Source organism: Balaenoptera borealis (assembly GCF_965194805.1).
Source record: "Balaenoptera borealis genome assembly, chromosome: 15".
NCBI lineage: Eukaryota > Metazoa > Chordata > Mammalia > Artiodactyla > Balaenopteridae > Balaenoptera > Balaenoptera borealis.
The window spans coordinates 12808606-12833576 of NC_138871.1; the positions used below are offsets into that span (position 1 = coordinate 12808606).

A 24971-nucleotide genomic window follows, 5' to 3' on the forward strand; every position below is an offset into this window, starting at 1 on the left:
TTCGAGCCCTGGTCCGGGAAGATCCCACATGCCGCGGAGCAACTGAGCCCGTGTGCCACAACTACTGAGCCTGCGCTCTAGAGCCCACGAGCCACAACTACTGAAGCCCGCGTGCCACAACTACTGAAGCCTGTGCGCCCAGAGCCCGCGCTCCGCAACAAGAGAAGTCACCGCAATGAGAAGCCTGCGCACCACAATGAAGAGTAGCTCCTGCTCACAGCAACTAGAGAAAGCCCGCACACAGCAACAAAAACCCAACTCAGCCATACATAAATAAATAAATAAATAAATTTTTATAGATATTAAAAAAAGAGTAAATTTTCTATGTAAATTATACCTCCAACAAACTGTAAAAAAAAAAAAAAAAAAGAAAAAAACTTTGAGAAAAGAGATATAGGAGAAGAAATCCTAAAACAAAAACAAAAGTATTAACATCCTCAGGGAGCTAAGAGAAGCAATTGAAAAAAACTGCACCCATAAAACAAAAACAAAAAAACTTTTCAGAGAACAATAAAAAAAAGAGTTATTTGAAATTAAATACATGAGAGCAAAGAAAGCTCAATAGAAGGGTTAGAAAAAGGTAAAGCTGAAAAGACAAAAGGACAAAACAGGCCACAAGCACCAAGGACATTAACAAGTACCCTAAAAGGAAAGACCAGAGAAAACAGAGAAAAGAAAATTAAAGGAATAATAGGGGGAAAAAAATCCCCCAAATTGAAGAGTGTGAATTTGTAGAATGACATGTCCCAGCAAGCGCCCAGCATAGTGGACAAAAATAAACCCACACCAAGACACAGCATGGTGAAATTTCAGAACACTGGAGACAAAGAAAAGATAATATAAGGGTGTAGGAGTTCAGAGAGAATGAAAAATAGGTTTTATACAAAGGATCAAGAATCAGAATGGCAACAAGCTCCTCAACAGCAAATTGAAAGCCAGAAGAGGGACTTCCCTGGCAGTCCAGTGGTTAGGGCTCTGCGCTTCCACTGCAGGGGGCACGGGTTCCATCCCTGGTCGGGGAACTAAGATTCTGCAGGCTGTGCAGTACAGCCAAAAAAAAAAAAAAAAAAAAGCCAGAAGATACAACAGAGTACTAAGAAGTGATTTAGCACAGAATTCTCTACCCAGGGCACTTCCCTGGTGGCGCAGTGGTTAAGACTCCACGCTCCCAATTCAGGGGGCCCAGGTTCAATCCCTGCTCAGGGAACTAGATCCCACACGTGTGCCGCAACTAAGAGTTCGCATGCCACAACTAAGGAGCGGGCGAGCCACAACTAAGGAGCCCGTCTGCCACCACAACTAAGACCCGGAGCAACCAAATAAATAAATAATAAATATTTTTTTAAAAAAATAATTCTCTATCCAAATAACTGACTTCCAGAGGGGCTAAAGACATTTTCAGACATCCAAAGTGCCGACAAGTTTGCATCCCGTGCACTTGGATAGCTACCTAAAGGACGTGATTCACCGAAACTGAAGGAAACGAAACCAAAGGGTATGGGGGAGTAGTGAGGAGGAACAGGATGATCCAAAAGAGGAGACAGAAAAGGAAAGTTCCTGACCGCAAAGGGAGATCCCAAGACAACAGCCGAGGGCAGCTGCTACCAACCAGAGTACCAAGAAGATGAAGCTGACGGGAGTAGCATATCCCCTGGGCCAGAACGAGGTGAGATTTTCCATCCAGGTAAGAGTTTGGGGTTGAATTAGTAAGGAGTACGCAGACAACCAAGGAAGTGGAAAAAACAAAGGCATCATTTACTTAACTTTCAGGAAAACAAAATAATGAGCAGGTAAGGAAGCGTAATCATAGCTGACTGCACAGTTCAGCTGTAGCTTGGACACCACAATTCTGTAAACACTGAGTGAGGCCTCACCAAAGCGTAACTGTACTGAAGACTAGGAGAAGGGTGTCTGACCTGCGAGAGCAAGGAGGGAAGAGATAACCGAATGCTCGTCTTCCCTGCGTCCATTCAGCATGGAATTATTACCTCAAGTTGAAAAAAAAAATTTAAATGGCAAGAAAAGCATGTAGTCTCCAGACTTTGGAGCAGATACCCAATCAGCTAAAAGAGTTTTAAAGGTATGTCCATCTAAAGAGCAAGAAATGGTGGTGGTCAGGAGTGGGGGAGGGTGTGAAGGGAGTGTCTTATTTTTTAATAAAATGACTTGAATTATTTGATTCTTCAATCTATGTGTATGGATAACTTTAATTAAAAATAAGCACCAATTATCAAATAATTTTATTAAACAAGAAATAAAAATACTAGATGATCAAGTCACTTGGAAAAATCAGACACTTAGCTTTTTCAAGGGCAAGGCAACCCATCACAGCCCCTCTGACTTTAAGAGCATCTCCTCAGAACATGAGGATTTCAAAAGCAAGAAAGTCCAGGTGAAACCACTCCTTTTCTAGCCTGAAGCAGGAATTATGGTATTGTCTTCAGTTCCCTGGGTGTCCGGGCAGCTTGTCAGAGCCTCCAAGAGATTTAACTTCAAAACAGCTCTGACAGTGTGCACTATCCTAACTTCCTATCCTGCCTACCTGGAATCCCTCCTCCACTCCCTACTCTGACAGGTTGGGTCACACACCTGACACATCCTGCCTCCAGGACTGAGAGTTTCTTAAGACCCAGCTGTCCAAAACCGTGTCCACAACATCACAGGAGCACAAATCACCAGCAATGCCAACCTTTAACCCCAATTCACAGGATCCCCGCGATGAAGCCAAAGAGAGACGACACACCTACCCTCCCCACGACAGCCAGGTGAGGGATGGGGCTCTATCTAGGCACCTCTCTTCCCTCCTTTCCTGAAGTCTACTATTCCCTTATCTCTCCCTGTATTTAACTGGCTCCATTGCTTTCCTTCATCAGCCCCTACTATTTTATGGTGAAACAGCATGAGACACGGACTCAAACTACTGCACTTGCATTTCTAACGCATCACTTAATGCCCTTTAACCTCAGTTTTTTCATCTATAAATGGAGATAATATTCCTTGAGGACGGAGACCACGTGGTTATCTCTACATACTCCATGGTGCCTAATACAAGATATACTAAAATATTCACGTCTAAAACCATGCTTCCGGGCTTCCCTGGTGGCGCAGTGGTTAAGAATCCGCCTGCCAGTGCAGGGGACACGGGTTCGATCCCTGGTCCAGGAAGATCCCACATGCCACAGAGCAGCTGGGCCCGTGTGCCACAGCTGCTGAGCCTGCGCTCTAGAGCCCGCGAGCCACGACTACTGAGTCCACGTGCCACAACTACTGAAGCTCGCACGCCTGGAGCCCATGCTACGAAAGAAGAGAAGCCACCGCAATGAGAAGCCTGTGTACTGCAGCGAAGAGTAACCCCCGCTTGCTGCAACTACGGAAAGCCCACGCAGAGCAACAAAGACCCAACTCAGCCAAAAATAAATAAATAAAGCCAAAAAAAAAAAAAAAAAAAGTAAAGGGAAAAATGCTTTACATTTAAAAAAAAAACCATGCTTCCGAGGAGCAATCTCCAGTCAATCAACTGCTCTCCTGCTCCTGGCTTTCTCACCCAGAACAACCCTGGTACACAACCCAGAGCCACACCCCTATATCCTCAGGGACCCAGAAGATTCAGCGGCAACTGCCAAGATGCAGAATGGAAAGCAGGACATACCTGGAAGGAAGTGGGAATACAGACGAGGTTCAGATTCTCTTGTTTCACTCTTTCAGCTGTGGAGACAAAAGCCGCGTTGGTGGTTTTTCTCTCTCCTCACCTTATTTTCCTTGTTGTACTCACATTTGCTCAAATCCAACAGAAAAGGTCCAACCCCTCCCCCCACTGAAATGTCCCTTTCATTCTATGTCCCCACCCTTGCTGAAAAGTTGGTAAACAGCCTTCACATGTCACTAGACAGGGACAAAAAAGCCTAAGGAGGTAAGTATTAACCACAGAAAGAGCAACGTCAGGGTTTGCTAGTATGTGCGTGGCAATATTCAAAGAATTTTGTACACATGAACTCTTTTAATCCAGTAACCCAAAGATAACTTACAATTACTATCCCCACTTTACAGATGAGGAAACTGAGGCACAGAGAGGCAAAGTAACTGGTACACAGTTAACAAACGGCAGAACTGGGATCTGATCCCAGGCAGTCTAGTGCCAGTCTTAACTACTTCCCTATATAGGCTTTTACAGAGAAAAGCTAGAATTTGACTTTTACAGTTAGTAAAAAAATATAATCATTTATAGACCCCAGAGGGTGGTTAAAGAGGGTTTATTTATTCACTTTGGATTTGTACCTTTCGGGAAAACTTGATTTAAACAAAAAGAAAAGTCTTGGGAATTCCCTGGCGGTCCAGTGGTTAGGACTCGGCGCTTTCACTACTGGGGCATGGGTTCAACCCCCTGGTCGGGGAACTAAGATCCCACAAGCCGCATGGTGCGGCCAAAAAAAACCAAAAACCAAAAAGGAAAGTCTTAAGGGATGCAGACAAAGAACGTCTCCTGTCATTTCAGTGAACAAAGGATGCCGCAGCCATCAAGCCCTCAGCCACTGCAGCTGCCCCCAGGCGGTGCACCCGAGAGGATTCAGGACAGAAAAAACAGGATACTGGCTCTAGATTAAGGTGCACATCAAAGGAATAATTTCATTAAGCCCAGACCCTTGCACCTTCCCATACATAGGAAAGCACTACATTCATTAACTTGAGATGTCTGGTTTTTCTTTAATTAACGGTAATCTTTTGATGTTCGACTGCTCGGGGTTTTTTGGCAAAAACTCCTATATGTCCTGGCTCTTCAACAGTCCCTCAGAGCTATCTGGGAGGTGGTATCTCAGGCTTAAGTCCTCAGTAACACCCCCAAATAAAACATAATTCTTGGGGAATTCTCTGGCGGTCCAGTGGTTTAGGACTCCGCACTTCCACTGCAGGGGGTGCAGGTTTGATCCCTGGTCGGGGAACTAAGATCCCACAAGCAACACAGCATGGCCAAAAAAAAAAAAAAAACACACACACACACACACACAAAACATAATTCTCAACTTTGAGGTTGTGCATTTTTTTTCAGTCGACAGGGAAAAACTGCCTTATTAAAAATTTCAAGTCTCCTTAATCACTGGGTGTACACCTTGGGAGATTCAGATGCCACTATTATGAAATCCACAGTAATCCCTGTGCCCTAAAATCCTTCACATACTCAGTGATGAGGCAGAAGGGTGGGCAACACTGAGGCTTTCAGAAGCCATCACACCTGCACCACAGTCATTCCTTAAAGACAAAGCATTCCTGGGCTTTGTGCCCTGAGCACAGCCCCTTGGCACCTACCAGAGGAGATCCACATTCAGGCAAGCCTCTCCTCTGGGCTCTGTTCTCACAAACAAGAGCAGGGCGGTCAAACCTGTCCAGCAGCCACCGGGGTTGATAATTCTTGAGCCTTTCCTGAGCCCAGAGACACCCACATCAGAATGAAGTCAGCATCTGCAGAGCCAGCCACCAACTGCAGGGTCACGGACAGGCCAAGCCTGCGCTGGCCTGGCCGACCTCGATTTGTTTGCTTGAGAAACCGCGGGCTTTAGAGGGTTTGCCTGCCTCAGGATCCATGAGGCCACACGCACACACCCCTGATGACAATTAAGATTCTGCAGAGACCTCACCCTAAGTCAGCTCCTCACCCAGCTCAGCAGAGTAAACAAAGCCAGGGCAACCCCAAATTTGCCAACCCCAAAACCCCAAGAATCCCACTCAGAGAAGAGCAGAAACACTCACCTGACCACAGGCTCCACAATGCTGGTGCCAAGCTGCGCGCTGCTTCCTCCCTCTCCTCTATGTCCCCACCCCTGTCACCCCACACAAACATCCAGGAGTCAGCCTGAAAACGTACCTATTCGCTGCACAGCGTGGACAATTGTAGAACCACTCCCAATTCCCAGCACTTGGTTATTCTGCAAAAAAAGGAGGAGGGAAATCCAAAACTTATTAATACCATGCTTTACTCCCTTCTCCAGCCCACTTCCTAGAGCTATAAAATTATTAGGAACAGCAATTCACCAACTCGGGTGCAAGGTACTGTGCCCACAGAAACATAATCACTGAACCTCAAAGCTGTACTTTGTCCTGGTGCCCAGTGGCAATTTATCAGCAGAGCCCTCCTCCTTTCATCCCTGACAATGACATCACCATTTCCTCCTGTGAAAAGATAAACTGAAGCCTATTAAAATTTTTAAGCATTTATTTCAGCAAAAATCAATTTGAATTGGGCAGCACTCAATCTAGCAGGCAGAAGGGAGCTCTGAGGAGCTGTACAAAATTAAGACTTTTAGAGCAAGAAGCAAGTGGGGACAAGGAAGTTATACTGGGCAAAAAAGCAAGCTGGTTATTGTAAGGTTACTTCCCTTTAGGGGACGGCAGGGGTCTACCAGGCAGATGACCTCAATAGTGCTGATCAGGTGATTCCTGATTGACTGAGCTAAGATTCCATACTAAGATTCCATTTCTGGGAGAGCCAAAAGTGTAATTAGGTATTGTTTGGTGATGCGGGGCTTGGCATAAGCGACTCCATTTTGGGTCTGTTGTCTCATTTTGAACACTCCCTACCTCCTATCAACACAAGAGATTTGGCTTCTTTACAACGTAGAGCAACTTAAGTCAGCCTCACAGAAATGGCCTGCAGAGGAACGCTGAACGATTTTTGGCCATCCCCAGGAGCACGATCAGAAAGGAAAGACCCTAGGAGAAAAACAGAGCCCGGCTGAACGTTAAGAGCAGAAAACAGAGGTTTCTGGCTTCAGCGACTTTTCACACAAGTTTAACATCTAAAAGAAGGGACTGACCACAGTCCCCATCAAGTTGGTGGCATCACAGCGAACCTCAGAGACACATCAAGCCTACCATCCAGAGCGCCAACCAAAGTCAACAGAAGAGAGTCTGAAGCAACCTTGAATAGCAAATCACATCAACTCTGTCCGACTGATCCCAAGGGGTCCTCATTTTGCACAAGCCTGCTTCAGAGAAAATGGGGAGAGGGTGAAGGCTCAGGTGGGAACATGAGAAATAGTCTTCATCTGCCATATAGGAAGCCACTCCTTGAGTACAAAGGAGAAGAAACAGGCATCATACTACTGAGCCTATCATCTTAAGAAAAGGGGGAAGGTACCTCAGAGTAGACCAGGGGCAGAGTAGGGGCCCAGCCAAGGTCAGTTAGACCACAAACAGCAAAACAAGGTCAGAGTACAAACAGGAACTAATGTGAAGCTTGGTTCCTAAGCAACTTCCTGGGAGTAATCTCCTGCCTGTTTAGGGCAAAACAGCTACAAGCCAAAGCTTAATATCATCTGTTAAGCAGCTTCTAAGAAGATTCATAAATGTTAATATAAGTCAAATCTCGCAACAACCCCTTGTGACCTCAAGGCCCTTAGCCCCACTTTAGAGATGAACTCAACACCCTAAGGAAAAATTTAAGACTTAGAAATGAGCAAGAGATTATTAGACATACTTTCAATGAAATGCTGGAATCTGCAGGTAGTATCTGATCCTACAGGGGTGTGTGCCTTTGCTCAAAGTTTCAAAGTCACCAAATAACACCAAGGGGCCTTAAAACAGAGCTTGTGCTAGGTCAGGATTTCACCTGTGATGACGCCCTCAAGAAGGCAATGCATCCAACAGCCGTTTAGCTACTTGGGAAACCTCAATAGCAAGGTCTTCAAGACCAGTAAATGCTGCATCACAACACAAAATAGCTGAATATCAGAAAATGTACAAACCTTCAAGTAACGAGGAAATGTCTTGACTAGGTAGGCTCAACCTGACCTTCCCACCCAACCTGAAGCTGAGAGCTCTAGCTATACAGTAATTCAACTGTCAGATTCCTCATTACCATACTCTGCCATATACTCATGTCACCCGGCAGGCAGGTGGCACACAGATGAACTTGGGTGAGTCACACAAGCTCTGTGCAAGGCTCCTCCCTCGGCTTTCGCAAGAGGCCAGGAATTGCACAGGCCTGCCAGGCCCAAAGCTCTTCAACCCTGTGGTCCTGCTACCCTGCAATCAAATGACTGGCCAAGAATCAGTGTACCAGCCAAAGCCAAACAGAGGTGCCCCAACAGCAGAAGGCTGCTGGAGGAGCAGGCTTCTCCTGACGGCAATACTTGACAACAGGCCGTACGCGCAACAGCACAACTCGGGTCACCTTGTCCACTGGGGTAACCTCTTCTGTTGACCAACTGGAACCACTGCCCACCAACTTCTCCAAGCTAAGCCAGCCAAAAAGCTAAGCCCAGGCTCCAAAGAAAACAAAGGAGGCTAGGGACCTTCAGGAGAGCATGGCCCTGCATGGTGACCCAGCCTGCAACAGGCACACCTGAGTCCCGGGTGGCTATCCAGAGGCTTCAGCTGAGAACTCTCCAAGTTTTCCTCCCACCCAGAAATGCAAGTAGTCACCAATGGACTAGGGAGATTCACCCCACAACCTCCACATTTGTGTCCACACTCCACACAACTCATCAAGCATTTACTGGGAAGGCCCCACTGTGACCAACACTGAATGAAAACAAGGTTAACTACCCTCCAGAAGCTCACCCTTCAGGGAACTGGGAGACACACATACACATAACTAGGTCATAAAGAGGTATAAGGCACCTAAGAGGTATGGAGTGCTACAGAATTAAAGGGGAGAACTGCTTCCCCTACAAGGCTAAGGAAAAACTGAAAGGAAGAATGGCCTTTGAACCAAACCCTGAAGGACATATATGATTTTAATAGGCAAAAGCAGCAGACAAGAAAAAGCACTCTTGGTCAAGGGTTGTGATATTAAAACACACACTCTATGCCAGTAGTCTGTCCTTTCCAATGTGCTGGTACCTGGGAGAGAAGGGAGCAGAGAAGGAAACAAGACTGTGGGCGTAAGGACAAGAACCAGAGCCTCTTATCTGTGTATCCCCTCCACCTGCCTCAGTACTGGTTTACAGTAGATGCTCCTGATGTGTCATATGGAGGTTAGGATGAGGCCACCTGAGGGGCACAGTGACAAGAGTAGATTAAAGCTTCAGAAGAGGATAATGCACCACTTGGGTGTTCGACAGAGGGGACAAGATAAGGGCAACTGCAATCTTCTGGCCGGCCACGAGGAGAGCCTAAACCGGGAAAGTCGGCAGGTCAATAGGAAGGGTCAGTTCTAAGAACATTCCAAAGGTGGAACCAACAGGACCTCGCACACAGCCTAGCTTGATAAACTTACACAAGTGAGTATGAAACGGAGCAGGACCCTATGGGGTCCTCCCGTACAAATCCTTTCCGTGTCCTTTGTTTCTTGCTTGTAGGAAATAGGCTTCTTTCAGCCTCCTTGACCTCCCCTGAGTTCCAAAGGGCAGATTCAAACAGTTGCTAATCAGGGAAGGAAGGGACTGCAGAAACAAGGCAGGAGCAGTCAAGAAACAATGGTGCTGCAACAGCCAAGGTCCTGGTTCCCGCTCAAGGAATATACAAAACAATACAACTCTGAGTTCTTCTACAGAAACTAAGGCCCCACCCAGGTGGAAGACAGTAAATTCAGACTGGGTGCAAGACTTCGGGCTAAACATCACCCAGTTACCTCACCATCAACCAATCAGAAGAAAGTCTGCACTCAGTGGAAGATAAGACTCTGAACCCCCCCTCCACAAATGATTAACTGCGATTAACTTCCCCTTTCTCCCCTGGAGTTGATTCTTGGAGTCTGCCTTCTCCCCAGGTTGCCCGCCTCCAGAATAAAGTAACCTTTTCTTTCCAACCAACACTTGTCTTTGGAGGGGTGAGCAGCCAAACCTGAGTTGTGTAACAAGTGAACAACTTCAAGACACAAAGTGCTAAAGGAAAACTTGGCCTTAGGTGGAAAAAAGGATACCCCCTGGAGAGAGCAGCTAAGCCTTGACAGTTAGGTACCGGACTATGCTCAATAAACCTGTGGCTTTGAATTAAGTTCAATAAACCTGTGGCTTTGAATTAAGTTATCTTGTCCACAAAGTATCCAGGACCAGCCTCTCCTCCTCCCTTTAGCCACATTTCTGACCACCACACCAACTACCTACACATAGTAGGCACTCAACAAATACCTGCAATGAATGAATCAAAGTTGCAAAGCAGAAAATACAAAATTCAAGTAGTGTTGGCATCTCAGAAAAGAAGTTTGCAAAGGAAAGTGGGTGTAACTGAGATGGGGGTGAGGTGCCCCCAAAAGGCCTATGGAGATCTCCCCAGGATTGCCTGGTAACTTCATGCAATAATGTGGCCAGAATCCAGTGTTTTGCGGCTCTGGCCTAAGGTGGGAGCTTGCAAATTGTAATTTAACCAAATACATAATAATAAAACAATGGTCAGGGAGATGCATGCCACCAAACAGTAATGTAAATAGGTTAATAGGAAATCTAAGATATGGGTCTTTTCTAATTGTATAGATCCCATTTATCCATTACATTTACCCATTACGATTCACTTTATCCAGGCATTTTTAAATTTCAGCTTACCGTCCCAATTTTGCAGCTGAGGCACGTGAATCCCAAAAGGAGAGCCAGATTACACATTTTACATTATCTCTGTGAATCCCCATAGAAAATCCTATTGCTAACCACACTATTAAACCAGAACAGAGCAGCTGTGTAACTGGTGGAAGGGTCCTGGAACGGAAGTCACTCGGTTTGGGTCCTGGAGGATCCTTGGGTCATTCCTCCTACAGAACACGCAGAGCCAAAGGTTACCACACTCGCCCCTCCCACTTAGCCAGGCGGTGGGAGCATCAAACATCTATCTAGGCAAAATAACTTTGTACACGAAAGCATTACCAAATGTAAAGAATAAAGAACCATCACTAGAGAAAAGGGAATCTGATACCACTTTCCAGGAATCAGAAAAGAAAGATTAAAAGCCAATAATTAGTCAAGGAAACTCCACCTAAGGGCAGAGATACTCCACTTGGCTGCCGGTATTACAATTAAGATAACTGACTGCTGACAGCAAATGCCCTCGGGTTAAAAGACTCCACCCAAGAGGACCACACCCGCAACACAGCAAACAAGTAGGGCCACGACCTCGCCAAGTAAGAGCTAAACATCTCCACATCCCGACCTTAAAGAAGAGAGTCCTCCAGACTTCAAGCGTCCACCCGAGCCCTGTCAAAAGGAGGCTTAAAGCCTGGGTTTCTCCTTTGGCTCAGTCTCCTCTTCCCTCCAGCGAGTACACTCAGGAGCGGGTGCGCGCCCAGCTAAGCACTTTCTTGGAGTAAAATTTCAAAACACTTTTAAAATCAGCTCCCCACCGACTTCCCAGGGCAGTGAAGCGAGTGAAGACCTCTCGCAGTCCCAGTCTCGTATTTGTTGAAAAGGAAGCCATACGCTAAGTCCCTACTAACCCCACTCCAAACATCAGACGCACACCACCAGCCTCCACTTTGCAAACTTAGCTGGCCTGACAAGCAGTCTTTAGATAGCACAACTTTAGGGGACGCGACCCCAACCGATTCCACATCTAAAAGGCCTTGAAGGAATAGGTCTCAAGGCGGGTAAAATGCGTACCCCCTCCCCTCCCACGCAGCCCCCTCCCTGCCAGGAACTAGGCGCGCCCGGCAGTGCCCAGAGCACGAGCCCATCAGGCCGAGCACGGGCGCCCCACGTCCTGAGCTGCTCACCCTCACGTGGTTCTCCACGGCCGCACGGCCCGCTAGCTTCTTGGCCTCCTCGGCCTTGGACATCGTGGAGGGGGCCGGGCAGACGCTGTTAGCGTCCCCGCCAGCTGTACTTGCGCTGCCAGCGCCGAACTGCGCGCGTCCCGGCAACTGCACGTGGGAACCCGGAACGCCCCAGCTGTTCCCGCCTCCGCCAGAGGCCGCGCCCCCGGCCCGCCCGGGCAGCGGGGCCAGGACCCGCCCGTAGAGGGTGCTGAAGGGCCCGGGTCGCTGCATCCCGCCGCCCCGCTCCAGCCTCCACCACGGTCCCGCCCCCGGCTCTGCCGGAAGTTTGGTAGCTGACGTACTAGGTCCGCGTCCGCTGCAGCGCGGGCCTTCCTGGGAAATGTAGTTCTATGGCTTCAGTGGCCTGAAGCCGTGCCCCAGCCTGGACTACCAGCCCCACAATGCTCCGCGACCGGGTTCGCAAATCTCGGCGACAGGAATTGGCGCAACGGCTTGTACCGCCCAAGTAGCCCCGGTGGGGTTAATCCTGGAGGTTTTTCTCTTTGCCCCAGCATCTGAGAAGGGAGTGTTCGATCTGACCCTGTTGTTTTTTCTAGAAATAAGAACGTGGCGGTGGACGAATTCTGAGGGCAGCCGCTCTTCTGGAGATGTCCTTTTGGGAGTGACTTCTCTAGACTGACGCCACAGGGAAACGCACCTGGGGGCTCCGGCTCCCACTTTAGTCCATCCTTAGGCCCCCCCACCGCCCTCCACCGCAGGCCCAAGGCTACAAATTAGAACGCCCAGCCTTAGCTGTTGTTCTGCACTGGGCAGCGTTGGATGGCACGGTTTCCCTCCAGATGGAGCCTGGCTGGGAACATACGTGTGACCTGCAGAAACCCTGCAATACTTGTTGACTTAAAAAGGGCTTTCACTGAACCTAACAGCTTTCTTTTTTCTTCTCTACCTGTAAAGTGTCTTGCTGTAGGTGTGGACGGAAAAAAACGCACGATGTAAGAGCAGTGACTTTCAGTTTTATTTTGGGACCTTACTAGGGACTCTAGCCTGGGAGATAACCTCTCTGCTATGTGGAACTATTACGAAAAGATAGGGGAGGGGCCAGTATATGTATACATATGTATACATATATATGTATATGTATACATATGAATTTTTGATCTAGGAAATGTAGTTAAGCATACATCTTGGTAAAAGATGACTGCTAATCATTGAAAATATATATATTGAATATATCTCAAGTTAATGATTTTAGTGCTTTCCCAAATATGGGAAGATCCAAGAATCTAGGCTCATTGAAATTCTTCCTTAGATATGCATCTTAACTATCTAGGGGCCATGTATCCAAAACACAAAATGCTTCATGCTGTTTTTCTTCATCCTGAATTCCCCTCAGGGTGCACTGTTGGTGGGGCAACTGCAGGATTGAGACTTAGCCCTTCGTGTAACTGGATGATGAGTGAGACTCTTTGTCCTTTTGTTTGTTTGTTTACAGAGGGAATAGGGAGGGTCAGAGAATTCTTATTGTCCCCGTTTTACAGGTGAGAAAGCTATTGCTAACACCAGCCATATAAACTACTTAGAGGTCTTTTAAAAGCACTAGCCTTTGTGCTACCCTTCCATGTTGGTGGAATCCATTCTGTCTGCCATGAATTCATCTCCTTCAAAGTCACTTCAGGTCCTCTCCCTCTTCTGTGTGCAAGGCACCGGTAAAAGTTGTGTTATCGCCCTGGTCACCTGGATTCTCTTTGCCATGACCCCTGAGGCTGTCAGCCCCTGGACCTTCTGAAAGGAAAATCAAAATGGAGTCAGTAAGAGAGTTCTCTAAAATGGAGTCAGGAGGCCGTTGGGGAAGTGTGATTTATGCACATCTAAGCTGACCACTTTCTGTCTTAAAGCAGGCATTCAGAACATCTGCCAGAAGCTCAGGATACTTATCAGACCCTTACCCTAAAATAACTCCAGACAGCCTATCTACTTATTGGGACCCTTACCCTAAAATAACTCGTGACAGCCTATTCTTTCAGGACAAATATTTTCTTACCTGCATTCAGAGTCAATTACAATTCTTGCTAGAGAACTCTAATAACCTTGTGGTTTTGTCCGTATAAGTTCCTGGCTCTTTCTCTTCCCCAGAACACTCTTGAGTTTTACCTGAATCTGTGTCTCCCAAATTGCAATTCTTAAGACCCCAAATAAAGCTCTTTCTGCTTGACAACCTCGATACTGATCCCACTACAATCGCCCACCAATAGTTCAACCACCTCCACCTTGGCCTGCAGGAGGAAAAGTTATTTGAGGTGATACTTGAATCCTACGTTTTAGGCAGAATTTGGAAATTAGCGCAAAGTTCTGGCTAAGATGCAGGAAAAAAGAAAAATACGTGGGGCTTCCCTGGTGGCGCAGTGGTTGAGAATCTGCCTGCCAATGCTGGGGACACGGGTTCGAGCCCTGGTCTGGGAAGATCCCACATGCCACGGAGGAACTAGGCCCGTGAGCCACAACTACTGAGCCTGCGCGTCTGGAGCCTGTGCTCCGTAACAAGAGAGGCCGCGATAGTGAGAGAGGCCCGCGCACCGCGATGAAGAGTGGCCCCTGCTTGCCGCAACTAGAGAAAGCCCTCACACAGAAACGAAGACCCAACACAGCCATAAATAAATAAATAAATAAATAAACAAACAAACAAACTCCAATCTCTAAAAAAAAAAAAAGAAAAATACGTGGATCCTCACTACAGTTGGTCTCTACAAACCTGTGGCCTCTCCTGCATCCTCTTGGAGGCAGTCTCCCCCCCTTCAGATTTCTCCATCAAAAGGTTACTGGAGCAAATATCAGTGCCAATCTCTGCTTTACCCACCTCACTCCCCACCGTCCCCAGCTGCCCCCAGTCTCCAGCATTTGAACTGGGGCTTCTCACCATCTTGATTGCTCTGCCTGTCTGTCTGCCCCTCTCTGCACTGCCAGCTCCATCTTATTCTTTAGACTCAGCTGAAATCCACCTCCTCAGAGAAGTCCTCCTGACTACCCTATCGAAATTGGGTTCCCACCCACCCATCCTCTATCACTTTACCAGTGTTTCCTTTCATTCTTAGAACTTTCCTTGATTATTTATGTTTACTTGGTTTTGTATTTGTTTGTCATCTGTCCTCTCTAGAAAATAATATTCTGGGAGTTCCCTGGTGGTCCGGTGGTTAGGACTTCGGCACTTTCACTGCCATGGCCCTGGGTTCAATCCCTGGTCAGGGAACTAAGATCCTGCAAGCCGTGTGGCATGGCCAAAAATAATAATAATAATAATAATATTTCTGAGAAGAAGGAATTTGCTTTTTTTCCTCTACAGTATCCTCCGTGTGTTTGACATGTAGATGGTCCGTAACAAATACCTAAAGCATGACTGGATAACAGAGACATTTCACGCCTAACCCCACACTTCACCTTCAGCTGTACAGTATTTCAATTCCTGCACATATGCTCTTACCTCCATGTCTTGGAAAACACTATACTCTTCTCTCGGATGTTCCTAAGGTCTCCACTCCTGTACATGTTACTCTGTAACCCTGAACCCCACTGCTACCGGGGTTGGCTGCCCTTCTGTGCTTCCACTCACCTCTACCCTCTCTGTGATGGTCCACCTTGCTCTATTCACGCGACTGTCTCTCTCAAAAGACTGTGAAACTGTCTGTGTCTCTTGATAGCACAGACAGTCTATTCCTCATAGAATGGACAGTGCCTGGCTCAATAATTTGGGAGTAAGCAGTGTCCTAAAAGGTCCACCTGTCTGTGCCTCTGTTTTTTTGTTTTTTTCTTTCTTGTCTCTCTTCTCTCCATCTTGCAATCATTTCTCATTCCTGCCTTCACTTTTAACCCTTCTCCTTAGGTCTGCCAATGGTACCCAGTGACTCTCATGGCCAATCGGAAATTCCACTGGCAGCTCTTGGGGCTGAAGATTATGCTGACCCTTAGAATAGTTTGAGTATCGTGTTCCTATGACGCTTTGCATTTGCATATGTATTAATAACAGTGCCAGGCACCATGCTAAATGCTTTGCGGATGTTATCACATTTAATTTTAACAACTCCAAAAAGTGGGTACTCTTGTCCCCATTGTTCAGATGAGACATGAAAGAAGTCCTGACTGACCCAAGGTCACACTGCTCGTAGGTGAAGCTGGGCTGCAAACCTTCAGTGACTCTAGGATCAAACTTTGATCTAACAGAATCACCTAGGTGGAGATGTATTAATTGCCTTCCCACACACAATATAGCCCTAAACTTTGTATAAACCACACAGGTAATGTTTTTTCTCTTTCAAGTCACAAGTAATAGCAACGGACCTTAAGACAAAATAGTTAATAAGGGGAAAAAGGAAGGAAAAACTCTATAAATGAAGAAGTAGTAACTGAAGGGAAGTCCAAGTTTTGGCTGCTGGACCACTTTCAGGGTCTCACAGAGGGGAGATCAATCCATGTTATAATCTTAACAAACCACTAAAAATTCTGTTTCTTTCTAGATTACTCGCACTGGAAAGAACCACATGGGGCTCATTTTCCCCTCTTTCTTGGGCCCTAATATCCTTGGAAAAGAGTTTTCAGGGACAGAATGAAGGATCACAGAGCCCATTTTCCAGCACTATTATTGATGGTGAGAGGGAGGGCCTTGAGTACCTCACCTCCTTGATGGTTCCAGTGTGGTCCAGTCTGAGAGGAAACAAGGCACCTTGGCCACTCCCTCAATCCCAGGATGTAGGCTCCCCCAGGGAGATACACAGCCAGCATGCGTGCCTGCCTGGGCTTCAGTAAAGCAAGAAAAACTCTCTCCATCCCCACTTCCCCACCTCCCTTTCCACTCCCTTCTCCCTCTCTTTTTCTTCAGTGTGTTCTTTTGGAAGGGGACTCCCAGGGAAGACTGTACAGATGCTGGAAGGGACTTGAGGATCCTGACAGAGACTGGCGTGGGGCTAGCTCAAATACACCTCAGGCTAGAGTTCCCCTAGTTGTATTCAGGAGTTACACTAATTTAGAAATAGGGACTCAAGCTCACGTCCTCTTAACATCCAACTCTCACAACCTTAGAATGGGCCTTTGGAGCCTCAACTTGTGGCCTGACTTCCTTCATCCCCTTTCCACAAGAACAGGTTCATTGTCTACTAATAATTTTGACTGAGATTTAAAGCCTTAGAAGAGAATGAGACCTTGTTATTTCTGATGGTCTAGTGATCAAAATGAGCCGTGGTTAATATGTCAGTATTCTGACCTTGCTAGACACTTAGTACTAGAAGGAAGCATAGAGAAGTCCATTTACCAAAAGCAAGTCTTCCTTCTGGTTGACCACATGGTCAAAAAATGTGTATAGGACAATTTCTTACTGCTGTGTGAAACCATTCCTTGCGTAAGGATCAAGCTGCCTTTTCAAATCTTTACAGCAATGGTTGTCAACTCGGTGAGTGATTTTGTGCCCCCCACCAGGGGACATTTGGCAATATCTGGAGACATTTTTAATTGTCATGACTGGTCGCTGCTACTGGGCAGAGGCCAGGAATGCTGCTAAACATTCTACATGCGCTGACAGCCACCGAGAATTTTCCCACCCAAAGTGTCAGTAGTGCTGAGATTGAAAAACTCACCTTAAAGCATCCTCAAGTGGAAATTCACAGGGGGGTCTTCTACCCCAGGAAGTTTGTTTCACCTGCTTCATCTACACCCAGAACTTCCACGTGATTGGCCTTCTCCAGTCCATCCTATCGCCAAACGTCTCCCCACCTCCTATCACCACCACCCCTGTTGGTTGTTTCCTCTTCCCCAGAGTGCCCTCAGGAGTTCACCTCTTCTCTTTGGTCAAGGTCATCGCTCAGTTCCATTGTTATTTTTCCTCTGGATGGAGCTGGAAGAGGCTTCACATCCCTGCGAGTTGAGGAGGGGTAGGAGGACATGAAGGAACACAGGCTTGGCCTGGTGGGCATGGGAGGTGGGGGGAAACATCCACGAGAAGGTCCATCCTTTTCACACTGTCAGAGGGATCAGCTCTGGCCCTAACGCCTGCACTATTACCCCAAGAGCCTGTGTCTGTTCAGCCTTGAGCAGCATCAGCCTGGCTTACCAGGTACCCGGCCCCAAAGAAGGGAAGGATTTGTGTCCTTCTTCAAGAAGGAGGCTGGGGACATCCTTGGTGGTTCAGTGGTTAAGACACTGCCTTCCAATGCAGGGGGTGCGGGTTCGATCCCTAGTCGGGGAGCTAAGATCCCCCATGCCTTCAGCCAAAAAAACCAAAACATAAAACAGAAGCAATATTGCAACAAATTCAATAAAGACTTTAAAAATGGTCCACATTTTTAAATGTGGTCCAGCAGGTCCAAAATAACCTGTTTTGCCACTTCAATGTATAAATGAGTCCTCCAGAGGAATCAGGGGCACTTTCTAAGGCTGGACCACACGTTTTAGCCATAGACCTTCACTCTCCCTTAGGTTCTTTCCCACTCCCAGGTCTTCCCTGATCGTTTAATAAAGTACCACTGCTCCAATTCTCAGCCCTCCAATCCCCACCTCGTGCCCACCAGATCATCCTATTCTGCTGTAACATCATCTCATTAAGTAATCTGTTTCTTTGTGTATTGCCTGTATCCCCTATTTGTAGAATATAAGCAGAAAACTTGTCTCTCTTATTCACTGCTGGATACGTGCACTTGCAGAATGAATGAATCCACAGCCCCTGGCTCCTCCTTCCCCTCATCTTCCAACTCCCCACCTTCAGCCTCACTCTACCTCAGGCCTGGTGTGGAATAACCTCCCTCTTTATCAGCTTACAAGAATGTTTAAGAGTGTAAGAAATAGTTTTACCAAGAAATTATGATAAAACAATGGACCAAGATAACTCCATCCCAAATGTTTCTCCTGCTTCTCTGGAACTGTTTGCTATGTATGAAGCACACTGTAGGCACTACTGCACAGTGTCTCTGATGTTTTTTACAGCAACTGTTTCCTTGCTGATTTCCCTGACTCAAGGCCCAACCAGAGCTCAGAGGGGAGGGGCTTCTGGGCCTTGGTGTCACCACACATGTGCGCGGTTCAAGCAGGAGCCGAACAGACCTGAGGTCAGCCGCTTCTGTTCCCCCCACTAGAAAAGCAGGACACCATATCTTGAACACCATTTAGAGTGGCCTGACATACGTTCTATTAATGAAAAAGGAAGCTGCAGGAAATGAGCTTTTTATGATTACCGGGAGAATAAAAGCAAAAACGAGTTACTAGCTTTCTGAGCATGTTTTTCTTAAGTTGGTTAGAAAGTCCACGCTCTCCCAAGCTTCAATTTTTTCTAAATTATAATCTACATATTTATTGGGTTTATGAATAACATGTTTTGATTATAACTTTTAAAAATAGGCTTTATTGAAGAGTGGCCCCCGCTTGCCACAACTAGAGAAAGCCCTCGCACAGAAGCGAAGACCCAACACAACCAAAAATAAAAATAAACAAATAAATAAAAACATCTAAAAAAACAAAAGAAATATTTTTTTAAAAAATAGGCTTTATTTTTTAAAGCAGTTTTACATTCATAGTAAAATTGAGTAGAAAGTAAGATTTTCCACATACTCCCTGCCCCCGCACATGCATTGCTTTCCCCCGTTATCAACGTGGTAATAAATATATGGTAATCCCGCACCAGAGTAATATATTTATTACCATGGTTGAAACTACACTGGCACATCATTATCACCCAGAATCCATAGTTTGCGTTACCACTCACTCTTGATGTTGTACATTCTATGGATTTGGACAAACGTATAATGACACGTATTCACCGTTGTAGTATCATTTAGAATAGTTTCACTGCCCTAAAGCCCTCCGTGCTCTGCCTATTCATCCCTCCTTCCCCCCATCCCTGGCAACCACTGATCTTTTGACTGTCTCCATAGTTTTGCCTTTTCCAGAATGTCAAATAGCTGAAATCATATACTACGTAGTCATTTCAGATTGGCTTCTTTCACTTAGGAATATGCATTTAAGTTTCATTCATATCTTTTCATGGTTGGAGAGCTCATTTCTTTTCACACTGAATAATATTCCATTGTTGGGATGGACCACAGTTTACCCATTTTACCTACTGAAGGACATCTTAGCTGATTTCAGGTTTTGGCAATTATGAATAAAGCTGCTCTAAACATCCAAATGAAGGTTTCTGAATGGATATAAGTTTTCAGCTTCTTTGGGTAACTACCAAGGAGTGTGATTGCTGCATCATATGGTAAGAGGAGGTTTGGTTTTTTAAGAAATTGCCAAACTGTCTTCCAAAGTGCACATACCATCTTGCATTCCTACCAGCAGTGGTTGAGAGTTTCTTTTGCTCCACATCCTCGCCAGCATTTGGCGTTGTCAGTATTATGGATTTAGGCCATTCTAATAGGTGTGTAGTGGTATTTCATTATTGTTTTAATTTGCATGTCCCTGTTGACATATGCTTTGGAGGATCTTTTCATATGTGTATTTGCCATCTGTATATCTTCCTTGGTGCAGTGTCTTTTAAGGTCTCGGGCCCATTTTTAAAATCGGATTGTTTGTGTTATTATTGTTCAGTTTTAAGAGTTTTTCGTGTATTTTGGATGATAACAGTTCTAACAGTTCCCTTTTTCTTTTTGGCCGAGCCTAGCGGCATTCGGAATCTTAGTTCCCAGACCAGGGGTGAGCCACGCCTCTGCAACAGAAGCGCGGACCGCTAACCACTGGACTGCCAGGGAATTCCCAATAGTTCTTTATCTGACATGTCTTTTGCAAATATTTTTTGCCGGTCTGAGGTTTGTCTGCTAATTCTGACAGTGCCTTTCACAGAGAAGAAAATTTTAATTTTAATTTTAATTTTAATGAAATCCAGCTTATCAGTTCTTTCTTTCATGGCTTGTTCCTGTTGGTGTTGCATCTAAAAAGTCATCGCCAAACACAAGGTTACTTAGATTTTCTCCTATGTTATCTTCTAGGAGTTTTATAGTTTTGCATTTCATATTTAGGTCTGTGGTCCATTTTGAGTTACTTTTTGTGAAGGGTGTAAGGTCTATGCCTAGATTAATTTTTTTGCACGTGGATGTCCAGTTTTCCAGAACCCTCAGACCTCAGGACCCCAGAAACCTGTGTTTGTTCCCCCTGGTTAACAGGTATACTTCCTGCTAGTAGACAACAAAAGCTAGGCTCAGGCTTTTGGGGAACTCAAAGCTTCCACTTTTTAGTGATGGAATACAGCTGGTGGATTTCTTAAGTAAGTTTTTCCTATTTTATATATCTCCTATTATCCCAGTATGTTTGAGGTTACCTTGTATTATCCCCTTATATATTCACCTGGGGCCAAAAATATAGGCAGCACTGCACCTTACATATTTTATGAATGCCTTTAATTTTTATCCCGGAAGTCTTTGATATAAATGAGTTTAGGGGAATTTCCTGGCAGTCCAGTGTTTAGGACTCCATGATTCCACGGCAGGGGTCACAGGTTAGATCCCTGGTCGGGGAACTAAGCTCCCACAAGCCACAAGGCACAGCCAAAACATAATACTGATAATAAAATAAATGAGTTTATCTCAAAGCCACACTGTGAGAAGATGGTGAGAAGTCACCCTCTGTTCATTCAAATTATGCTCACTGGCTAGACTGGCCCACGCAATGTACACCAGATGATAGAGCTGCCAGCAATGTCGGGGACTGCGCATTCCCTAGCCCCCTACCCATTTAAACACAACTTTCTTCCCATTATCAAGTCAATTTTTTCCTCCCCTTAAAGAAATCTCCCCTTCTTTGTTCCCACAGAGAACACAGGTCTTTTCTTTCCCTTTTTCTTCTAGAATCTGCTCAGCTTCAGCAGGAGGTTTCCATTCAGTTGCCTCGCATATTCCCTCAGCAAATATTTATGGAGCAATTCCTATGTGCTACATGCTGCTCCAGTACCAGGAATACAGCAATGGGCCACACAGACCAACGCCTGTCATTTTGAAGCTCTCAGGGGAGTCTGGGTTCCTGCCTCCATTGCCAAGGCCAGGGCATATCTTCCAATGGAAATGATTCCATTTCCTCAGCACCTCAAAGGTAGATGATGCTGTTAAAAGAGAATTCTCCAAAAAAAAATGAAGTATGACTCCGATACAGGGTTTTTTGGTTTTGCTTTTTGCCTACTTTCTTTCTTTCTTTTTTTTTTTTACAGTGTGGGGAATATAGTTATTATTTTTTAAAATGTTTAAATGTTTTTCTTGAGGTATAGTTCATTTATAATGTGTTTCTAGTTTACAGCAAAGTGATTTGGTTATACATACATATATTTGTATTTATATATATATATATATATATGTTCCTTTTCAGATTCATTTCCATTATAAGTTATTACAAGATACTGAGCAGAGTTCCCTGTGCTATACAGTAGGTCCTTGTTCATTATCTATTTTATATGTAGTAGTGTGTATATGTTAATCCCAAACTCCTATTTTATCTCGCCTCCCCCACCTACACACACTTTTTTTTAAAATGGTTTGCCTCTTTTTTTTTTAATTTAATTTATTTATTTTGGGCTGCGTTGGGTCTTCGTTGCTGTGCGCGGGCTTTTCTCTAGCTGCGGTGAGCGGGGGCTACTCTTCATTGTGGTGCGCGGGCTTCTCATTGCGGTGGCTTCTCTTGTTGCAGAGCACGGGCTCTAGGCTCACGGGCTTCAGTAATTGTGGCTCGTGGGCTCTAGAGTGCAAGCTCAGTAGTTGTGGCACACGCTCTTAGTTGCTCCGTGGCATGTGGGATCTTCCCGGACCAGGGCTTGAACCCGTGTCCCCTGCACTGGCAGGCGGATTCTTAACCACTGCGCCACCAGGAAAGCCTTACACACATTTTTTAAGATGACCACATGTGAATGATTTTATTTAACTCAGTAGCAAGGAAAGTAGTGAGGGATTATAACCAGTGTAAAGGAGAATTTTTTTTTTTAATATACAGCAGGTTCTTATTCGTTATCCATTTTATACATATTAGTGTATATATGTCAATCCCAATCTAAAGGAGAGATTTTTTTTAAATCACAAAATTAAATAGAGTAAAGGAATGTTGAATAGAATGTGCTGATAGAGGAAAACACACTTGTTCCACAGTATAACAGGGATGCCCACGGAACCTCTGCCAGATGGAGCAGATTTTCCATGTCTATAAACAAGAATAATTATAATTTTGTGTTGCTGTTGGTTACCTATAATTTACAGACCTGCAAATAGCTTTTATAGAATCAGATAACTTGGAGGGGTGTCCTCTCCAATCTAGATGATGCCCAGTTTTCCACTGAAGCACAGAATCTTCTCTATGATGCCAAGGTCTAGACTCCCATGCGTCCCATCTCTCTAAAGCTACAGGGAGCTGGCACAGGGTTCTCAGACTCGGCACTATGGACATTTTGAACCAGATCATTCTTTATCGTGGGGGACTGCAGTATCCCTGACCTTCACCCACTAGGTGTCAGTAGCACCCTTGCAGTACACCCTACACTTGTGATGACCAACAGTGACTCCAGACATTGCCAGATGTCCGGTGGTGGCTAAAACTGTCCCTGGTGAGAACCACTGAGCTGGTGATACAGGCACACATGAATACTGCAGCACCGACCCCAGCACCAACTAAAAGACACAAGTAATCCTAGAACAATTATTTTTTGTTCTCCTTCTGCAAAAATTTCTCAAACACCAATTCATGTCCACAGTTGCATTTCTCTACAATAGCTCTAGTCCTAGTGTCCAAGTCTTAGGATCTTATGAACACTGGAGTAGCCACAGACTTGCCCTCTCCCCTGGGCCACAAAAGCAAATGCAAAAACAGCTGTAATTCGCAGTTCAGTTTTCTCCAATCTTCTTCCCCTCCCTCATCCTCTCTACCTCTCTCCACCCCACCCTTGCCTTCCACTGCTCTGAGAAGAGTCTCAGCCAAAGTGCTAGGGAACCGTTGACCAAAACTACCCACCTTGGCCAGGCACGATAATAATAACTGATTGCATGAGTTGTCACAACAGGAGGTCCCACTACGGAACACAGTGCTGCCACGTGTTTTCTCCAGGAAAACTAACCTGGAGAATTCAGGAAGGGCTGAAAGGAGGGAGGCGACACCAGCCCATAATATGTCCTGCCAACCTCTCAGAAACCCTCATGCTGGAATCCATCTTGGCTGAGAGATGTGCGTGCCACCAGGAAGGACCCTGAGTCAGACCAAATATGGGCACAAGCAAGGTGCTTGGCCAGAGACAACCCGGAAAGCTAACGCCACCACCATAAACCCTGAGACTGTGAGCCATGTGGCAGAGCAATTCTGGATTCTCTTACCCTGCTGCTCTCCACCCGGGCACCCCTTCCTAATAAAGTCTTTTGCTTTATCAGTACGTGTGTCTCCTCGGACAATTCATTTCCAAATGTTAGACAAGAGCCCACTCTTGGGCCCTGGAAGAGGTCTCCCTTCTGGTAACAAAACCAATTCCACCTTTCACCCAGCCCACAGCAAGGACCACATTCTATTGATACATAGCAACTCTGAAAAAATATTCATGAAGACAGTTCTTACTCTTATTCTATCTAATGTACTAATATTTTCTTTCTTTCTTTCTTTTTAAACACTAGCTGAGACCTACTAAGCTGATTTCACAACCCCTAGTGAATGGAGAACAGCAGTTTAAAATATACACTTTTGGCACCTCTGTAATTCAGTATCAGAGAAGGAGAGAGATCCCTGGAGGAAGGATGTATTTAGTGAAGCTCATTATACAGTAAAGAACAGACAGTGGAGTTGGGAGGAAGAAAAGCCTTGCAGGTCTCAGTTGAAAGCAAATCTGGTTGAGGTCCCTTCATGAGGCTGCCCCACCTTGGTAATTTCCAAACCCCCAGCATCTCTCTAAGACTTATTATTGGGACTGAGTTGTATTTATGACAGAGGCTTCTGGGGAAAGGGTGATATCCTTTGGTTGAGGAACCCAGAGTCCCTCACTAAGGCAAACATACCTTATTAGCCCCAGGGACCTTGCCTCCCACCCCTCCCTGCCAACCTAATGGAGTAACAGTTGAACATGATGTCTGAAAAGGATACCTTTTGCCCAGGACAAGTAGGTTTCAGTGTCCAGTATCAAACCTCTTTTCCCCTGGGCTCTGCATTGGTTCTTACTGGCCTTGACTTACTGGCCTCCCATGGAGGTGTTCAAGTTAGGGAATCTTTCAACTTCTGGGCAACAGAAAACCCAGCTCAGCCTGGCCCCAGCCACAAAGCAATTGATTGGTTCCCAAAACCAAGTAATTCACGGCTCAGCTTGATTTCGATTTCAAAGGATGTGATAATAAGCCAGTCTCAGGCTGACCTTCTCTAG

General features: G+C 45.7%; 1 protein-coding gene across 2 annotated transcripts in view; it reads right to left on the reverse strand.

Annotated features, from left to right (window-relative positions):
- Window positions 1–12130, reverse strand: part of RPIA (ribose 5-phosphate isomerase A) — a 33194-nt gene extending 21064 nt beyond the window's left edge. Inside the window, exons 1-3 of one of the 2 annotated variants that reach the window (XM_082357887.1) lie at window positions 11633–12130; window positions 5858–5918; window positions 3650–3705 (exon numbers count right to left, since the gene is read on the reverse strand). In XM_082357887.1, the coding sequence (XP_082214013.1) occupies window positions 3650–3705; window positions 5858–5918; window positions 11633–11905 (390 nt within the window). In that variant the 5' untranslated portion in view covers window positions 11906–12130. The remainder of the gene's footprint in view (window positions 1–3649; window positions 3706–5857; window positions 5919–11632) is intronic. The other variant, XM_082357888.1, reaches the window with a different exon arrangement.
- Between the last annotated feature and the right edge of the window lie 12841 nt (window positions 12131–24971).